At 35.3% G+C, this 20123-nt stretch overlaps 2 protein-coding genes and 1 long non-coding RNA gene across 5 annotated transcripts in view; 2 read left to right on the top strand and 1 right to left on the bottom strand.

The window, feature by feature from the left end:
• The first annotated feature begins 824 nt into the window (after positions 1-824).
• On the top strand, positions 825-9018 carry LOC110029076 (C-type lectin receptor-like tyrosine-protein kinase At1g52310). The gene is made up of 4 exons (XM_020731198.1): positions 825-1027; positions 5038-5472; positions 5960-6530; positions 8238-9018. The coding sequence occupies exons 1-4, from the start codon at positions 877-879 to the stop codon at positions 8821-8823; spliced, it is 1743 nt and encodes a 580-aa protein (XP_020586857.1). The 5' UTR covers positions 825-876; the 3' UTR covers positions 8824-9018.
• Positions 9019-16269: 7251 nt separating this feature from the next.
• Positions 16270-20123, top strand: part of LOC110029055 — a 10203-nt gene continuing 6349 nt past the window's right edge. The window contains exon 1 of the long non-coding RNA XR_002294481.1: positions 16270-16348. This is a non-coding gene — a long non-coding RNA (uncharacterized LOC110029055). The remainder of the gene's footprint in view (positions 16349-20123) is intronic.
• LOC110029054 (truncated basic helix-loop-helix protein A) overlaps positions 16301-20123 on the bottom strand; it is a 40219-nt gene continuing 36396 nt past the window's right edge. Inside the window, exons 7-10 of one of the 3 annotated variants that reach the window (XM_020731167.1) lie at positions 18343-18692; positions 17086-17439; positions 16487-16594; positions 16301-16382 (exon numbers count right to left, since the gene is read on the bottom strand). In XM_020731167.1, coding sequence (XP_020586826.1) covers positions 16520-16594; positions 17086-17439; positions 18343-18692 — 779 coding nt within the window. In that variant the 3' untranslated portion in view covers positions 16301-16382; positions 16487-16519. Of the gene's footprint in view, positions 16595-17085; positions 17440-18342; positions 18693-20123 lie in introns of all 3 variants that reach the window. The other 2 variants (XM_020731168.1, XM_020731166.1) reach the window with 2 other exon arrangements.

Raw genomic sequence — 20123 nt, 5'->3', positions numbered from 1 at the left:
ACGTGGGAAACCCTGAAAGGGAAAGAACCACGGGTTTTAGTCAATTTATAAAAATTCACTATAAGTTTATGAATACGGAGACCACTTGTCCCCACAGGCGAGAAAGAATTACAAATCTTCCTAATTACAACGTCAACGTGTGGATGAACTTGTTGCAAGGAGCGCACGACGACTGATAGCAATAGGTGGCGACTGATAGAGGTAGTCGACGACAATCGACAATGTTCGACAACGGCAAGAGTGATGTTGTACTTCAGCTCCTTCTCAAATCTTCAAGCTATTCCTCAAGCCTCAAGCTCTCATTCCCTCTCATGTGAGGGGTAGGGCACTATATATAGAGTCCAAACTGCAATTAATAAAGAAATATGAACCATTCCAATCAAACAGCTGAAGAACTTTTTTTTATCGGACGACATTTGATGGACATTTGAATATTTTAATGATGTCAGAATTGAGCGGTCTTAGGCTCATTGGATTCTTCTTGTCAAAACGTTTGATTTGATTATAAGCTTGCCAGATTTGACATTCATTTGACCTTTCAAATATGTTTAAAAAACTTTCAAAAAAAAGTTTAATGACTTGATTTGACTTAGATTAGACTAATTTTATTACAATTGAGTCCGTCTCACCAAACCGATCATTTTTACTGTAAGTTTGCTGAAATAGAGCTTCGTAAAAAGATTATTTTAAAATTCATGTCATTCCAAAATTAATGGTTGACCGATCTTACTGAATAAATATTTGGAAAAAAATTGAAGAATGTTAATTTCATAAAAAAAACATCATTAGCAGCTTACTAAGCCAGTTCAAAGTTACTACTGCACCAGATTGTACTTCGAGGGTCGGGATTAGCAGTTCTGGAGAGGAGATGGGTGGATGGGGAACGTAAGGCAAGCTGGAGTTTTGCGCACTCCTGTCTCGTTCTTCGTGAGCTCGAGAAGAATGGGTTTGGATGGCGTCAGTTTCGTTCATCTCTCCTACTTCATTGTTTTTCTGTACATGTATTTTCCCGCTAGGGCTGGAGCCTGTAAGTTTTCTTCCCTTTTCTATTATTTGACCCTCTCTGCTAGCAAAATCTTATATGGTCTTGTAAACATGCTTGGATGTTTTGTTTCTTTCTGTTAGATGTTTTGGTAGCGTTTCTTGCAAGATGGGAGTGTGTCATTAGCTTCTGTTTCTCCTATTTTCTTCTGCTTGAACTGCTCGTTATCTTTAATTCCCTCATTATTGTTTGAGTTATTTTTCACTAGCCAGGATCCTAGACGGGGCTAACGAGTTTAGCTTGCTATACTGTTCATAGAGCTGAATTTTGTTTGATAAGGCTGGATCTGTGACGAACCCCTTGATGTATTCAAATAACTGGAGTAAAGTTTCTAGTAAAGAGATTGACGAATTGCTTTGATCTCTAGGGCCTGTCTGAGGGGCACGGAAGCTTTCTTTGCCCTTGCCTCTATTAGTATGTGAATTGTGATGGAATTTGATATGTTACAGAAAAGTTCATCAGGTCAAGCATGAATTCAACTTTTAGATTTTAAAGCACCCAAGGATTTTGGTTAGAAGCTTCAAGAAGTATTTTTGAGATTCTTAACTATGATTTCAAGAATAATCAAGATGGTGTAGTTCAATGAGATAAATCCAATGTTGTGAAGAGAGTTTGGATCAAAGTGCACGTGAGCATAAGTTAAGCACTTAAAAGTCTAATTGAAACTTCTTGGGCCATTTGGTTGGTTAAGCATCTTTCAACTTTTGTGTGCTCATGGTTGAAACAAGATAGATTCAATGAGTCTAAGTTCAATTAATTCAGAGTTCACTAAAGCATTGAGATATTAAAAAATCATAAAATTTATATGGACCTATTTAGCTTGTTTGATGGAGTGTCTATATTATTTCAGGAATTATCAAAATACCATTTTCAAAACTCTATAAATAGTCCATAGTGTTATATATTTTGGCAGGCCTTTTGGTGGAAAAAATTCTCATGCTTAGTAAAGTCTAGACTTATGACTGTCATTTGGAATCCCAACCAACATCTTTGGGATTTCACTTCCAAATTTTGTTAGCTTTTATTGCAAGCTATGGGTGTCTCTTTGAGCTTCCATTTCTTTTTTCTAGACCTATCGTGATGATCTTTATTTCCTTTTTTTATTTGTTCGGCTTCGTCTCTTTTTTTTTATGGCTCTGATCTAAATTGGGACTAAGGAGGTTAGCTAGCCATACTGTTAGTGGATCCTAGCTTTGTTTGATACATGTGGATCTGCGATGAGCCCCATTTATATTCTTAAATGCCTTCAGTGAGGTTTTAATATAATGAGCTTTATAAATTGTTTTGCTCTCTAGGGCATGTCTACATATTATTGAAGTTTGAATCACCTTTGTTGCCCCAACATCCATTAGTTTGTGGATTATGGAGTTCTGCCCTCGAAAGGTTCATTCGATTCAACATGGATTTTGATGCAATTTTTAAATCACAAAGCATTGGATTATTAGACCATTTTTTTATAAATTGATTTTATGATCATATGAATTTTGGTTTTAGTGCATTTAGAGTTGAGACAATATGGTTTGATGAGATGAGCTCTTTGATATCAAATTGCTTTGATTGAAGTACAAAAAAACATAAATTAAGCCTTGGCCTATTAGGACAAATTGAGTGGTCAAATATTTTATAAATTATGTCTGCTAATAGTCGAAATAAATGTTTGAGTTCATCAATTTTGAGTTCATCACTAAGATTTACAGAAAGCATAAAATGACCAGACGGGTCTTATTTAGATTATTAGAGGTCGTTTCTTGGATTATGTAGAAATTATAATAATGCCCTTTTCAGAAATCTATAAATAGGCTAAATATCATTATATTTTGGGAGGAATTTTTTATGTAGAGAATTCTCATACTTAGTAAATTTTGAAGCTTTAATCACTTTTGTGATTTTCCCCATCTACTTCATATTTTTGGGTCACTTGGTCATCCCTCCAGTTAGGAGGAAAATGACACTAACCAATTTTCAGCATTTAACCTTTGATGTCGATGATTGTCATCGCCTACTATTTACTAATGTTGGTAATTGTTGTTGTTCATCCTGTAACATCCACTATGGACGAAATTGACATTCATAGTTTCTTGTTTGTTGATATTGATTCTCATCATTGCCTATTCTCTAACATCATCGCTCATCACTGCTATCAACTATGCCTCATCCTTTGATGTCAACGTTTTACCCTTCAACTTATTACCTTTCAATGCTCTCCATTTTCATTACAAGAGACATCTCTCATAGTTTCTTCCAGCTACTTAGAAGGGTAGATATTTATTGTCTATAACTTACAATAATGGAATTATTTAAACTAAGTTAAAACATGTTTTTTTTCCCCTATTTTTTTACATAAAATATCCGGCTTCTCATGTGTTGTGGGTTGTTTGTATGTTTACGGGATTTTCATACAATATTAAAGTGATAAACTCTTTATTTACTTTCACAAATATTTTAGCACACAACATAGCTAAATCCTTAATAACTTCTAGCATATTTATATTTGGATAACACTATTTAGTTGGTTAAGATGCTCCTTAAGGAATTTGTTATTATAATATCAAAGTTTTATATCTAAAGGTAAATAATTTTGTAACTTCTACTTTTGCTTGATGTTCAAGTTTTTAGATGGGGAGAGTTAGAAATTTCTTTCTATGGTGGATTTATTCTTCCAATTTTAGATATTTGGTATTATTGAATTGAAGTATTAGCCATAAATGCTAAATAGTGGAAAAAATTATTCATACATAGGTTTGGTAATTACGATTGAATTTCCCTGATAATTGCTTGAGTTATAATTTACTCAAAATCAACATTGACGGGCTTCGACATGAAGATGCCTAGCCCGAAATAAGTTCAATGTAACTTGAAATTAGCTGGTTATATTTAATATGCACATATTCTGTGTGTGCTGATGATATACACATATACATATATATGTATTCTCCATTAAATAACACTTTTTGGTTTGACTGGAATCTGGCTTGAATCAAAATTTCTTTCTATGGTGGATTTATTCTTCCAATGTTAGATATTTGGTATTATCGAATTGAAGTATTAGCCATAAATGATAAATAGTGGAAAAAATTATTTATACATAGGTTTGGTAATTAGGATTGAATTTCCCTGATAATTGCTTGAGTTATAATTTACTCAAAATCAAAATTGACGGGCTTCAACATGAAGATGCCTAAGCCCGAAATAAGTTCAATTTAACTTGAAATTAGCTGGTTATATTTAATATGCACATATTCTGTGTGTGCTGATGATATACACATATACGTATATATGTATTCTTAATTAAATTACACATATTTTGGTTTGACAGGAATTTGGCTTGAATCAAAATTTAAATCTTTATTGTATAGTTTAGGCCTTTTTTTTTTAACTTGGCTTGATATCACCCATATCCTTATTAAATATCAAGCTTGTTATATGTTAATAAAAAACGTTGATGAATTGAGAATGCTTACATGGATTTATCTTAATACTGTATAGCTAGAATATTTATTTTATGATCAATGTAAACAAGTTGCAGGAGTTGCATTCGATCAGATAAAAGGTTTAGTGATACATGTGGAAATGACATACGTTTTTTGGTGTGGAGGAAATGAATATTGGCAAGACTGTGTATTTAAATTTGAAAAGTAGTGACATTGATTGTATGATATGAAAAACTTGCTTATATAGACAGAATAACTACTTCATTCCACGTCTGTATATGAATTACTATACATGGGCATATAAGAGAGAGAGAAGAATGCAAAAAATAGTTTTGTGTTCAATGAGTTAAACCAAAACAACGGCCTTAAGTTTTGTATTTAAGATTTGCAGTAATGTTTAGAGGCATTTGTGGTGCATGTATTTTATGTGTTCTACTTAAAGATACATATATTATTGATTTTAGTGTATCAAGCAAGCAAATTTATGAGTTATTACACATAAAACCAATACATCTACTTAGAACTAAGACTTTCTGTGCTGATAGTTGCTCCCAATTTGTGCAGCATGTCCATCTGGTTGGGTAAGTAGTCCCAATAAGAGCAAGTGCTTCACTTATGTGGGAAATTTTCTTCCTTGGAATGGATCAGAGGCAGTTTGCCAAGGTCATGGTGGTCATCTTGCAGCTCTAGAATCATTGAAAGTGTTGGATTTTGTGCAGAATCTCTGTGCTAGTAACTCAAGTGGCTGTTGGATTGGTGGATATGGTTACAATTCAAGTCGTGGTTATGTTTGGCACTGGTCAGACAACATGACAAATTGGAATGAGAATGTCTTACCCGTTGAAAAATCTCACAGTATTTGTAACAATGCGTCATGCAACGAAAACCCAAACACTTCATGTACTTTGGTGACAAATACTCATGCTGCTCTTGTTGGTGAGAGATGTGATAGGCCACATGGATTTTTGTGCATGCTTTATCAAGACACAGTTTTGGCTGGTATAAACCACTTCTCTATAAATTCCAACGTTTTCTTTTTCCTAGATTTTCAAAAAATGAAGAACACTATGAGTGCAACTTTGATATTGTTCAATTTAGTTCACATAAGAGTTAAAATGTTATTAGTGTGAAAGAAACTTGTTCTTTTGTTACTTTACTATTATAAATTGAGTTAAGTGTCAAAATAGTCGACTATTTACATGAGATCATTTTAGTCCAGAGTTTATAAAAATGTTAAATTAGTCTCTAGTATCCTTCATTATGGGCTTACATAGTCCTCAGAGAGTACTGTTTTAGTTCTTATTGAAAGTTATGTATTAAATTGACAATTTTTAGACTCTAGGACTAAAATGCCCCCTGACAATGAGTTAGGGGTGCATTTTGACACTTTTCTCATTATAAATTGTTATGTAGCACTATTTGTTGTCTTCTTAAATGAACTGTAACCAACAAAACTCTGACATTTTTGAGAAATTTTGGAAATCAGAGAACAGATGCTCCCATAAGCAGTGCCATAAAGAGTATTTCATCATACTTATGGTTGTTAGTCTATTGATACTTGCCACTACTACGGCTGTTGTGGTATGGCTTCTCGTCTATAAGCGGAGCAAGAAAAGGAGGCGATCACACAAATCATCTGGTCCTTCAGCAGCTGCATTGGTTCCTCCATCATGGAAGGTTTTTACGATGGAAGAGCTGATTTCCTTTACAAAGAATTTCAGTGAAGGAAGTCGTCTTCCTGGGAACACCAAAACAGGTGGAACATTTAGTGGAACATTGCCAGATGGATCAAGGGTGGCTGTAAAAAGGCTGAAGAGATCCAGCCTCCAAAGGAAAAAGGAGTTCTATTCGGAGGTTCGAAGGGTTGCACATCTACATCATCCTAATTTAGTCGCTGTCAAGGGTTGTTGCTATAATCATGGGGACCGCTACATTGTTTATGAATTCGTTGCGAATGGACCCCTGGATAGATGGCTTCACCATGTTCCAAGGGGAGGCAGATGCCTTGACTGGGCAATGAGAATGAGAATCGCAACAACTCTTGCTCAAGGAATTGCGTAAGTATGAATTTGCGGTAGTGATGTGTTTGCTTACAGTGATTGCCCTTGTACTTTTGAGTGTAATTTTCTGCCTCTATAATTTACTCATTTTCTTTTTGGCGCCTTACAGTGGAATTCGTAAGAACTTTGTGAATAATAAATTAGGGAAAATGCTTGCTGTCTACATTTTATGATAAACTTCACAAATTTTTGTTCTTACAATGAAATCTGTCTATATTTTTCTTTAATAGTTCCAATTTGATATTTTGTGTGGCATTCTGATTCAAATAATATATTAATTGCTGGGATTTTTTTTTTCATTTTGTTGCCTTTTTTTATAATATATCTAATTTATGTTTATTTGTCCTTTTTTTTCCTGCTATCATTCTTAAGCTAAGTGTTCCTGAGGATGATGGCTGTATATTTTTTATTATATTTCACTCAATTATTTATTTCTCGAGCAAGCAATATGCTTGAAATTCATGTGCTTTTGACTATATTTCGCCCTGCTATCTGTTTTTTTGCGGTTTTTCTTGCTTATTTTTCTGAATAATATTGAATGTCTTTACCTATGACTTCAAGGCTTTGTGATACTGATGATAACCGGCTGTACATTTTGGTCTGATTGGTTGCATGTTGTAGAGGCTATTTTTCTTTTGCTTATTATAGCTCATCATATTTAGAATCATGGAACAACTGCGCCGATCTCCATTCTTGTGTTGCTTTGTTTGTGAGGATATTTGAACATTTGGATTCAAGAAATACAAATCCAACTCTCGACCCTCACGTACCTATTTGTAAATAATTAGATTAGAATTTCTTAATTTAGCTGATGAGAAAATGATTAAATTTTATGCAAAATCTGAGTCTTGCTTGTATTAAAAGGGCACTGACATGGCAATATATATATCTTGTCATTCAAAGCGAGCTAAATTTGCATTTTGCATAGAGAAATGACATGTTCTCCAAACAAACTTGCAGATAAATTCATGTCATATCATTATTTGATTAAGTGGATCAATAAAATCTTTCTCAAACAAAATGTATGAAACTTCTAATTTTGATTGGGCTTCTAAAATAAGTGTATCTCGACTAATTTTTGTGAAGATTAATTTGATGAATATAGTAATACTCTTTTAGATGTTTTGTTTTGAATTTGATGGTGCACTCTATGCTAAATTAGATATTGAGGGTGGTTAAAGCATGGTTATTAAGGATTGCAATCTATGCTTCTAAGTTACATACAGATCTGACTATACATACCTTCAAAACGTGAGTTTGTTCTAGATGAAATTGGTGAAGGGAAAATTTATTCTAACCCATTAAATAATCATCAATTTGGATATTATTCCTAAATACTTGAAAAGCCTTTCATACGGAGGCAGCATTTGATTTGCTTACCATATGGAGTGTTAATTTACTTAATGTACCCTCAGTAAAATTATTATTCATATACTCATTATTTGGTACTTTTCCAAAGACCCTGGTAAAAATTTTTTGAAAATTTTTTTAAGTTTTTCAAATTTTTTCCTGGCATCAATAATAACATCTGTGCAATAACATCGCAAGCTTGTTAGAACTTCAAATCTTGATCAAGCCTTTTAACCTTTTCTCTTCAACTGAAAATGATGTATTATGTCATCTGCAAGACATTATGTATGGTAGTATAATATCTTAAATGTTTAAAGCTTTACCCCTTCTAATTCTGTAGCTTCCTACTTTCAGGTTTCTGCATGACAAAGTTAAACCGCATGTAGTTCACCGCAATATCTGCGCTAGCAACGTGCTCCTCAATGAAGAATTTGGAGCTCACCTTTTAGGTGTTGGCCTCTCCAGATGCATACCATGGGAAGCCATGCATGGAAGGACGGTCATGGCCGGTACTCATGGATATCTCGCTCCTGAATTTGTCTACAAGAACGAACTCACCACCAAAAGCGACGTGTACAGCTTTGGAGTACTGTTGCTAGAAATCATAAGCGGTCATCGTCCCGCTCAGGCTGTCGAATCGTTAGGCTGGCAGACTATTTTCGAGTGGGCTACCCCTCTTGTCCAGTCTCACAGATATCTGGACCTATTAGATCCAGTAATTCTAGACATTCCAGAAGTTGGTGTGATTCAGAAGGTTGTTGATCTTGTTTATTCTTGCACTCAGCATGTTCCTTCAGTTCGGCCGAGGATGTCACATGTTGTTCATCAGTTGCAGCAGTTAGGGTTGAGAGCTGCGGCGGAACAGTCGGCCGGTGGCGGTATGAGCTCGAAAGGGACATCCCCAATGTCAGGATTTGAGATTGGAACTTCTTTGGTTTGAGTAGCAGGCTTGGTTGGATTGATGAAGCTTTAAGCAGGCTGGAGGGTTATTTTATTAGGTTTGCTGTGGAAAAGATTGCTATTTGAGCTACTTGAGCCTGCTTGTTATTAAATTTTTTCGAGTAACGGCTACTTATTTGTTGTCTAAAATGTTGTCCTTGCATTTGTTCTCGCTGCTGATTGCACCGTTTGTTCATTTAGTATTTTTTTTTTAAATTATTATTATTTAATGCAATTATTTATTTTTTTATTTTAATGAATTAATTCATTATGTTATTTTTATTATTTTATTGCTAGAAAGTTTATTTATAATATATACTTTATCTTATTTAATTGGTGCAATTTATTTGAATACTAACTTTTATTCATCCAAGTTTATAAAAATAGTTTTTAATAATTTTATATAAGAAGTTGGTTACTTTTCCAAAATATTATTTTATTTATTAGCTTATTAAAGTATTCTTTCAGATAAAATAAAAAATCAAGTTAATAAATCAAGTTTGATTATTAAAAAAAATTAAGTAATTTATGTGTGGACATATGAAAGCCCAGATTGAGCTCGAGCTAAACATGAACATTATAAATAATCTGATAGAGTCAAGTCCAATCTATGATATATTTGGCTCGATACAGCTTGTGTAGTGTAAGTAAGAAAATATATTTTTGAAAAAGTGGTGAAATTGGTTAGAAATATTGCATGATTTATTATAATTTGAAATTTAACAGGGATATTAAGCTTTTATAAACTCCCTTGCAAATCAAAAGTGAAATGAATCTTTGCTCAAGTATATATTAAATTCTCACTTTGTGCCAACCTTTTTTTTTAAATATGCCAAAGGATTCCTATTCCAAGCAAATTTAATTTGAGAATTTGTTTGTATATATTATGATTTTGTTCATAATTAGTATTAATAAACCACTATTGTAGCCATCCCGTTAGTTTTTATTAACTAAGAGAAATTTACATAAATACTTTGGTGTTATAAATCTATATATGAAAATATATTTTTCACTTTTAAAAAATAAAAAATAGTGATATTTCTGATGTAATATTAAAAATTTACATGGTAAAATCTAACCTTGATGATGAATATGATTGAATATTTGCAACTCCATTTGGATAAATTTAAATCCACTTTAAGACCATGATATTCCTCTATAATTTCATTCACTTAACATGCAACAAACAAGAAGTTAATACAAGGAGACCACTTGACTTTAAAACTCAAAACTTTTCAAGGCTTTTCTAAAAGAATAATGCCCATTCTTCAGTGGCTACAACAACAGTTCAATCTATATTCTTATATACATTTTCTTATGTTCGAAACCATAGAAGGTTAATTCTTATCACACTAACTTTTGTAACTTTGACACACATTGATTTTCAATTCAACAAGTAGTTTGCTTGAGTGAACTATTTCAACCAATTGATTGATATCGAAATGATTATTTTAGATAATATTTCTTTCTTTGTTTTTTTCTTTTTCATAAATTCTAAGGGAATAAGTCCTTTCTTAATTCAAGAACCCTCTGCAAGATCTCTGCAACGGGTTAAAATTGATCAAGTAGAGCATCCTGAAAGGTGTGAAGTGTTGACTTTGTGAACACGCAGTATATGTGTGCTTAATTTTGATGATAACAAATACATGTGTGAAAGTTTCAGAGTTTGCACGTAGTTTAACACAAGTGACTAGTTCATTTGAAGTTTTAAGAAAAAGATAGCACAAGCTTAATAGTGATTGAAGTTCTTAAATCAAAGAACATTTGAAGATCTAGACGTTAAAGTACCGATTTTAAGAATAAAGTATCAACCAAATGAATAAGTTGCTCACTTTTGTAAAGTTTAAAGTTATTATTCATTCATGAAAATTTTTTAATTTAGCAAATGTTACAGTAACAATCTTTGGTTTTTATCCGATAAAACACTCAATTCTTATGTATTTACATGTTAGACACTAAAAATTTGTTTTTTTTATATTTATAGCACCCAAATCTTTCTTATCACATAAAAAATACCACCATTTTAACTTTTAATAGGTGAAATACACCATTTCATGCACAAAAAAAGCTAGTATATGTATGTAAAAGTTGAGGCTTGGATGTTAAATGTGTAAATGCATCGAAATTAAGTGGTATGTATGAATTGAAACTATTTGCTCAAAAAAACCTTCTCATTTCATTGATGACGGGCTTACATAGAGCTTTATAAGTTATAACATTTACAAATAAATCTCTAGACTTCATCTATTTACAAATAGAAACACACATTAGATGCAAATCTCAACACTCCCCCCTCAAGATGGGCAAAAGATATTCACTAAGCCCATCTTGTCACATAACCTAGACAAATCTAATGGGCTCAGTCGTTTGGTGAGGTTGTCAGCCACTTGCTCTCTAGTGACTACATGACTTAGCTCCAGAAGTCTGTTATTCAGTTTTTCTAGATGAAGAACCTATTAATCTCCACATGTTTGGTTCTATCATGTTGCACCGGGGTGTTGGTGATGGTGATTGCTGACTTGTTGTCACACCACAACTTTATTTGTGCTCCCTGGTCCACCTTAAGCCATACCAACAAGGCTCTGAGCCACATCTTCTCAATAACTTTTAAGACCATGGCCCTATACTTTGCTTCTATGGTTGATCTTATTACAAATGACCATTTCTGCTCTTTCACAAGACCAAGTTGCCACCTACAAACATGTAGTATCCTAATGTGGATCGTATGTCATCAGCACAGCTTGCCCAGTCAGAATCACAAAAGCCCTCAATATCTACATGCTCATGCTTCCTGAATATCAACAATTTCCCTGGTCCAATCTTCAGATACCTCAGAACCTAATACACTGCATCCATATAAGTCTTCCTTGGATCATGCATGTAGTAGCTCACCACACTTACTATAAAAGAAATATTGGGTCGAGTGTGGCATAGATAGATCAGGCAGTCCACTAACCTCTCATACCTCTTGTGATCAACCGACTCACCTACCTTTGTACTAAGTTTGACCTTCTGTTCAATTGGAGAGACTACAGTTTTGCACCCCCACATACATGTCTCAATGAGAAGATCTAGTACATAATTTCTCTAGGATAGGACCATCTCCTCAAGTTAATGGCCCACTTTAATCCAAAGATGGTACTAAACTGCCTCAGATCCTTTGCCTTAAATTGCTTCCCCGATCTTCTCTTCAGTTGAGTAATCCCTGCCTCATCATCACCAGTGATAGTTATGTCATCCGCATACACAACAAGTATGGTAGTGTGACCTTTATGTTATTGAAAGAACATAGTGTGATCTGCATTGATCTGCTGATATCCCATGACAACCATCGTCATTATAAACTTTCCAAACCAGTCTCGAGGAGACTGCTTCAAGTCATACAATGACTTCCTGAATCTACACACCTTGCCCACTGTTTGGGATATACTGAATCATGGTGATATCTCCATATATCCTCATCTAGTAGCTCCCCATGAAGACAAAAATTCTTCAAATCTAGTTGGTGGAGTCTCTATTCACCATTCACTATCAGCGAAGCCAGTGCCCTCACTGTATTCCATCTTTGCTACTGGTGTAAGGTTTCATCATAGTCAATACTATACGTCTGACTGTACCCTTTTTCCATTAGTCGTGCATGATTTGTACCTCTCCACCTTCCCTTTTGGAGTTTGTTTTATCTTAAAGATCCACATGCATCTAATTGTCTTCTTCTCTGCTGATAGTGGTATAATATCTCATGTTCGAATTTTATCAAGAGCTTCAATCCCACCGCTTTCCACTTGGGATCCTCTTTAGCAACCTACCAACAATTGAGTATAGAGACAATTTCCAATGATGCACTGAATGTTCCATGAAAAAGCGAGATGTGAGAATAAGAAATAAAGTTCGGAGTTTAAAGTTCCCACCCAAAAAGATCAGGAGGATGTCTCTCATTACTGCGGGAGGTCCTCCTTAACGTTAGGAGGTTAGAAGTGGATGAATGAGGAATAATATCACCTGGGAGTTTTGAATCAAATATGGACGGTGTAGGTGTTTTGAGAGTTGGGAAAGATGAAGACAATAGACTTGTTGGCACTACACTCTGTTCCCTCAATTTTCTTCTTCCTCCGTGTATGCATCTTAACTCACCTTCAGCCTGAACCGCACCACCTTTGGGGTCACTCTCCTCGATTTTTGTCTTCTCAGTTGATTCATCCCACATCACAAGACATGACATTGCTCCCACTTGCACCACTCCGTTACAACTACTACTCACTCTCTCTTACCTCATATCTCTAGTGGCTATTGAATCAGAAAAAGAGTGAATTCACCTCCAAAATGTAGTATGGTTTAAATTCTCTAAATGACATAGTCATACTCACAGAGAGTCTCTTCTCAAAAAGGCTCCAATAGATATAACCCTTATGAGTAGCAGAATATCCCACAAGCACACATTTTACAGCTCTTGGATCCAACTTCTCTACAAATAGCTTGTTGTCTTTCACAAAGCATACACATCCAAATACCATCTATGGAAGGATCCCACTATCGTCTCATTTCAACATCTGACAAAAAAACTTCCACTTTAGTACTCTTAAGGGCATCCTGTTAATCAATTGAGTGGCTGTCAAAACTGCTTGCCCCTATAAGTGTTGTGGGGCATTCATTTCCAACAGCATGCTCCAGGCTAACTCTAGAGCATGTCGATTCTTCCTCTCGCGACTCCATTCTGTGTTGGTGTGTATGTATATGTGGTTAGGTGTTGTATCTCTTGAGCTAACAGATAGTCCCAAATGCTTTGTTGATATATTGTCTCATTATCAGATCCAGGCAACACGATAAAAAAAAATAATAAACATAATAAAATAATGATAATCATTCATAAAACAAGTAGGACAAAGTCCCCATACATCATAATATATCAAATCAAACACACTAGAGCTCCTATTTCCAAAACTGACATAAGTGTTCTTAGTGAGCTTGTCAAAGTCACGAGCGTCACACACCCTTTCTCCTTATTTGTCTTTTTATACATAGGTGGATACCACCGACTCAGTAAACTAAGACTAGAATATCCCATACATATGTGGTATAGTTGTAACACATCATTGATGTTCTAGTACTTTCCACTCTCAGTCCAAGTACCAGAGTCTGTTATGTCACGTTCCAGTACCAAGTGTTTGACCCGTCCCTTTCTCTTAAAAGATTACTAGAGGAATATCAAAAAAATAATGCATTTTAATTGAAGAATAATGAAATTAATGGATAAGAGGTTTACTAAAAAAGGAGCATGCAAAATGTTGGGCAAAGTTATATGATTGATACATCTCACTGTATCCTTACTAACTACTGGCTGCGTTGTACCATCATTAATCTGTATACTCTTTAGTACTGCTAGATGAGTATATAAAAAGAACTCTCAAATAGTAAATGTTATGTTACTAGAACACCAGATCTATGATCTATTTTGATGGTCATGTGATGGAAATAAAGGCAAGAACAAGTGTATCACCGGTACCTTTGTTGAAGTGAGCATAAGTGGCAATTTTACCCCTTGATGTTGATGGATTTGAAACATCCTCAACTCCATCTCCTGCTACTTTCTGCTTCTTCTTCAACAACTCCAACAACTACAAATCCTTCTCATAAAGATTACCCTCTCTCTCTCCCTCTCATCCCCGACTGCCATCAAATTTGCCTGATAACCACCTCTTTGGCCTCCACGCCTACGACCACGACCTCTAGACTGTACACATCCACCTATTTCTCTCTCTTTGGGTAGCTTTGGACAAGCTTTGCTCGGGTGTCCCACTTCTCCACAGTTGTAGCACCTGCGGGTCCACCCTTAGGTATCTGTCATACCTGAGCTCAAAGCAGCCAAAGTTGATTGTGCACTTTGTAGTCCACTCGGCTCAGAGTATAGCCTCATACGACCCTCCTTAATCATCGCGACAATGGCATCTTCTAGTTTAGGAATTGTTGCCTGGGCTAGGATAAATGATCTCCTCTGATCAAAGGTCGGGTTCAGGTGAGCTAGAAACTGCAGACCTCTTCTGTGCAAAGATCTTCCCCTTCTTGCACCTCAGATCACCACATCTTGACATAGATGAGAAGTGATCAAGATCTTACTACATCCGCTCCAACTCTATAGAGTACTCTTGAATTGACTTGTCATCCTGAACCACTGTCTTTATCTCACGCTGAATCTGGAACACCATCATGTGATTCTCAGCTTCAGTATAGACCTTCTTCTGCATTGCTCAGATGTCACTTACCTTTCGAATGCCATCCACTGATGAGAAAGTCGATGACTCTATCGAGTTGAGTAGCGAAGTGCAAATCAATGCACGTGTAGTCCTCCACTCATACCCCTCAATACTACCACACTTTGGCTGGACCCCCATCAGCTATCATTCTAGTCTGATTTGATGCGACCAACTCAGATATGTGGTTGGTCCATCGAGCATCAGATCCAAAGGAGGGAGATCTAGTTTCACCTGTGCAAAGCATGTGCCGAGGTAGTGGCTTACGTCGAGACTCTAGCTCCTTGTATGTGCACAACTAATAATTTCAGAACTTCGAGTCCTATCGTCCCCAAAAATTCTAATCCTTTACCTCTCGCACTATCTTCGTCTCCTAACATCCTCAATAATAAGAATAAATTAAAGCATGCATAACACATGGGACTTCCAGTAAATTTGTAAATTCATGTGATTCACTTTACTTTCACCCGCACAAAGCCACAACCTCTTTTATCTCTTTTGTCTCGCATGCAAAACCACAGATGCTTCAATCCTTCGCCTCCCTGCCTCGAGTAGGAAAAATATTTACGTACGTCATACAGATGCAGAATTGCATAGTATGAATATTATTTGGAGGGTATTGGAGGGTTATGTAGCTGTTATTGAGGTTAACACCCTCAATAATCTCACAAAACCCTCAAATGAAAGAAAAAAAAGATGAGTGCCAAACTCTGGAATATATTGATAAGTTATTGAGAGGTTATTCAGATGTTATTGAGGTTAATACCCCCAATAACCTCTTAATAAGCCCCAATAACTAAGTTATTGAAAAGTTATTCGGGTAATGCGTACAGAAATAAGACTTCTTGAGTAGAACTCCAAAAACGAAGCCCCACTACACTAACTTCCTAATTCCGGAGCCTCAATTCCATCATATCTTATGTAGCAAATCCATCGTTGCCTTCTAATTGCAACTGTAACCTTCAGCTCGATCACGTTCCGCATGACCGAGCTTGTCGCGCACCGTCCCGAGCCGCTCGAGCCACCCTGCACAGAAGCCGTTGCCTCCTCCTTCCCTATTCACGCGCGACCCATGCTCTGCCCTAGCCCACAGCCCCTTCTTCCTCGCCAGTCCACTCGTGACCGAAGAAGGGAATGCAGCACATAGAAGAGTCGCACCGTCGTTCCTTCTCCTCCTCTCTGCCTTGCCCCAAGCCGTCGTCGTTCCTTCGCACACCGTCGTCACGTCAAGTCACTGAAGCCTTCGCTTGCGAACTAGCGAGCACAAGAACAGCTGTTAGGGTAAGGGCTGACTTCCTCTATTTACAATAGCAACCTACATTGGATACAAATATCAACGGTATGTAAATCTTCCTTATAACAAATGTCTGAGAACATCGTCTACAAAAAGGAAGCCAGCAGAAATAAGTTTCTAATGACCATATTATATTAAATCTCATGTACTGAGACATATTAATGAGATAAGAGTTGATGAATTGCCCATTTTATTTCACGAATGCTGGCTCTCATTCCACAGGGTTCTTTGACCTGTAAAAATTTGTATGGAAGCAAGGTGAGAAGAGTAAAAACTGCTTTTTTATGGTAATAAGGCTGCAAGCTTGTTTTTTATTGTTATTTGACTGAACTACATTGTTGTTGATAAAAGAAGACAGTAAATATATTTATAAATAAAAAGAGGCATTTATACACATGCCACATAATTCTTATAAATTTACATATATAACATGTAAACTTTAATATTTACATGTATAACACTCAAATCCTTAACTTTACATAAAAAAAAAAAAAAAATACAACTATTATTCACTTTTTAAAAGTAAAATATACTTTTTTATACATAGACAATGTGTTAATATTAAACTTTAGGTTACATAAGAATTGAGTGCTGTGCATGTAGATCTTCCATAAAAAAAAAATGTGTTATTTATGTATTTCTGATTCTCAGAGTATATAGCAAATCAATTTAACGTTTGATTATGACATAATAAATGGAAAATTAAAGTGTACCATGAAAATACCTTTGTCTTAAATTCTGCCATAAACTTGCCATTAGCCATTGTGGAGTTGACAAAAGTGGTCTCCAAATTGAGCTCATCAAGTTTCTGCATAATTTTTAGAAGTATTCCATCCTTGTAATGACACTGCAATCTTATTACAGCATTGGACTCAGTTATGGAAACTTGTATTCCTAAGCTGGAATCACCCCATACTTTTGTTGCTTTTTCTGGTGAGTTAATTTGATTGTGGGAATCTGATACTTTCACAGCCAACAAATTTGATGTTTTCTTGTTTTGAGATTCGAGATCGTGTATATGTTGTCTTAGTTGTCTGACATGTTCGATCGTATCAGCTAAGATCGAAGCCTTGTCCAACTGGATCAATCAGATAATAATTAGTTATTTTACTAGCATTTTGAACTTTAGGGTTGTTTGCAACTTATGAATTCAAGGATTTCATTAAATTTTCTTAAAATTTATCATTCAATTTTGTTTGGTTGAGAAACCTCCAAGGTGTTCCTAAATGATTCTGATTGGTATGAGTTTTTATTTATAAGCCTGGTCTAAGGCAGTTTGCTAAGAAAAAGGCCTGCTATGGGTTCCAACTAGTTTAGTTGATAAAGATCTTGAAAGTTCTTTTGTCAAAATTGCTATGTAATAGGTGAAAGATTTTTGATAAAAAGAGTAATAAAATAACAAAATCTAAAAAGAAGAACAATGCACAAAGAACCCACAAAAAATTTTATACAGGTTAGCTTAGCTAATGGCTGTCTTGTTGCCATCTTTGTAGGTTTTACCATGATTTGATGATTATTGAGAAAATATAACTTCAATCATTCTTGTACGACATAAGGTGCCCTCTCCTTGCTTCCTCTATTTAGAAAATTTTAAATCAAAACAATCCCCTACCTCTTTGCAAGGATCCATTTTAATCCTAGAATCTATAAAAGTGCAACTTAATCCTTATACTCTTTTAATAGAGGCTAAAATAGTCCTCGCTAGAAACTATTTCAACACATATTGAAGGAGTCTAAGGACGAATTTATCATTTTATCTGGGACTAAAATGACCCCATATAAATAGTCAAAGGATTGTGTTGGTGCTTTACTAAAAAAAATTATCAAAACATCTGTAGAGAAGTAACCAAATCCATGTTTTGGTCTTATTCATAGGGTCAAAATTATGCTCCACAACTTAACAAAGGTCATATGATCGTCATCAAACAACTTAATTCTTCCACTAAATAGAGATCTAAATTAATTTTAGCAAAAAACATACCTTTGTCACGCATGGAACTAAGGCACGAAGAACCATGAATCTCTTGTTCAACTTCTCTCTTCTTCTACGTTCTGCAACCACATGGTTTCCATTTGTTTCATCTTGAAGAATTCCCTTCCAGCTTCCACTCTTTTTACCTCTCATGTGAGCTGAATTTACATATGTTTTGTCGTGTATATTTGGGAGAACGGATAAAATGTCTTTCAGCATCCTCTGGGAGGTTCTGGTCTCTGTAATTATTTGATTTTCATTAAACCATTTGGAGAATGCCGACAAGCTAAGTTGACTAATAAAGCTCCCTTCTGAGTAATGAAAATCTTCTGGAGGTAACTCAGTTACCTGCATGCTAACTGGAAAGAAAAGAAGCTGGTTAATTACCAGTTCAATCATTTAGGAGTGTTCTGCAACTGATTTCACCATTTTTTTTTATCTGATGAACTATATTATTATTTTTTAAATTTCGGGATAAATCACTTGTTTTTCTATAGTAAAACACAAATTCATACCTAATAACTACATTGATCAAATTTAAGATTAAGTATTTCTCGGCACTTATTGTTGAGCTAGTAAAAAGAATCCGACAAGTATCAATAACCTACATACCACTCAATTCTTAGGTATTTACATACCTAACACACGAACTTCAATTTTTATATTATATGAAAGATTTGGGTGGTATAAATCTAAAAAGCAAAATTTAGTTGTTAGTTTGATATGTAAATACATATGAATTGGGTGGTATGTATGTAAATGTCCCATTTACTTTAATATAGATGGAAAAAGTGCTACTACTACGGGAAAATAACTAAATACTATCTACACTTATATCAGAACTTGTCAGACACAAATATTTGCCTCAGTTTTGTTTGCGGCGAGTGTTATTAATGACGAAGTTTGGGTTGTTGTATGTCGACGCAACAACTTTGCGTCGACATTAGCGGTGGGATTATTCATCGTTATATGTCACTTAATAGTGGAGGTATTGCAAACGCTGAAGTCAACTCAAATGACAACGTTGAAAAGGGTCGATGCAAATATGATGTCTAACCCTTAAAATCTAAACCCGCGCCTGCCAGGCTCATTCATGCTCTCTACTGTTTTATTATATTCTCCAGAGAAACCCTAGCTACCCGCAACCGTCCAACGATCCTGTGACCGCTTCTATCTTGTGATCGTCCGACATCATCATGACTTCGACTAATCCTCGTATCTGAGCATTTCTTTGAGGTATTTTTTTTCCCGCATTTTGTCGAAACCTTTGTTTTTTCTTTACCGACTTATTCCATTTTACTTTAGGTTTAGTTATTAGTGTTTAGCCATGCCTTAAGTGGTGTTTGGCTACAAGTAGGATTTAGTAAATTTGAAAATTTTAAATCTATTAATTCCACCCTCCCTGTGCATTTAGTGAAGCTGGATTTAAGCCAAATCGAAGGAAGAATTTTGGCCTTCAAATCCCAAAATTTGTAAATCTATAGAACTCTGGCATTTTTGTGTTTGGTAAAGAAGTGTTGGGTAAATCCATTTGTATGTATATATATATATATATGCATTAATTTGTGAGTACATGTGCTTGTTTCTATGTGTATTTATGTGTGTGTTTGTGTTGTTTTGTTTGTATATATGTGTTTGTGCATCTCTCTCTCTCTCTCTCTCTCTCTCTCTCTCTCTCTCTCTCTCTCTCTCTCTCTCTCTCTCTCTCTCTCTCTCTCTCTCTCTCTCTCTCTCTCTCTCTCTCTCTCTCTCTCTCTCTCTCTCTCTCTCTCTCTCTCTCTCTCTATATA

Source organism: Phalaenopsis equestris, unplaced genomic scaffold (genome assembly GCF_001263595.1).
Source record: "Phalaenopsis equestris unplaced genomic scaffold, ASM126359v1 Scaffold000545, whole genome shotgun sequence".
NCBI classification, from domain to species: Eukaryota; Viridiplantae; Streptophyta; class Magnoliopsida; order Asparagales; family Orchidaceae; genus Phalaenopsis; species Phalaenopsis equestris.
The sequence above is the reverse complement of the archived record's forward strand: the minus strand, read 5'-3'. Positions and strand labels throughout refer to the sequence as shown.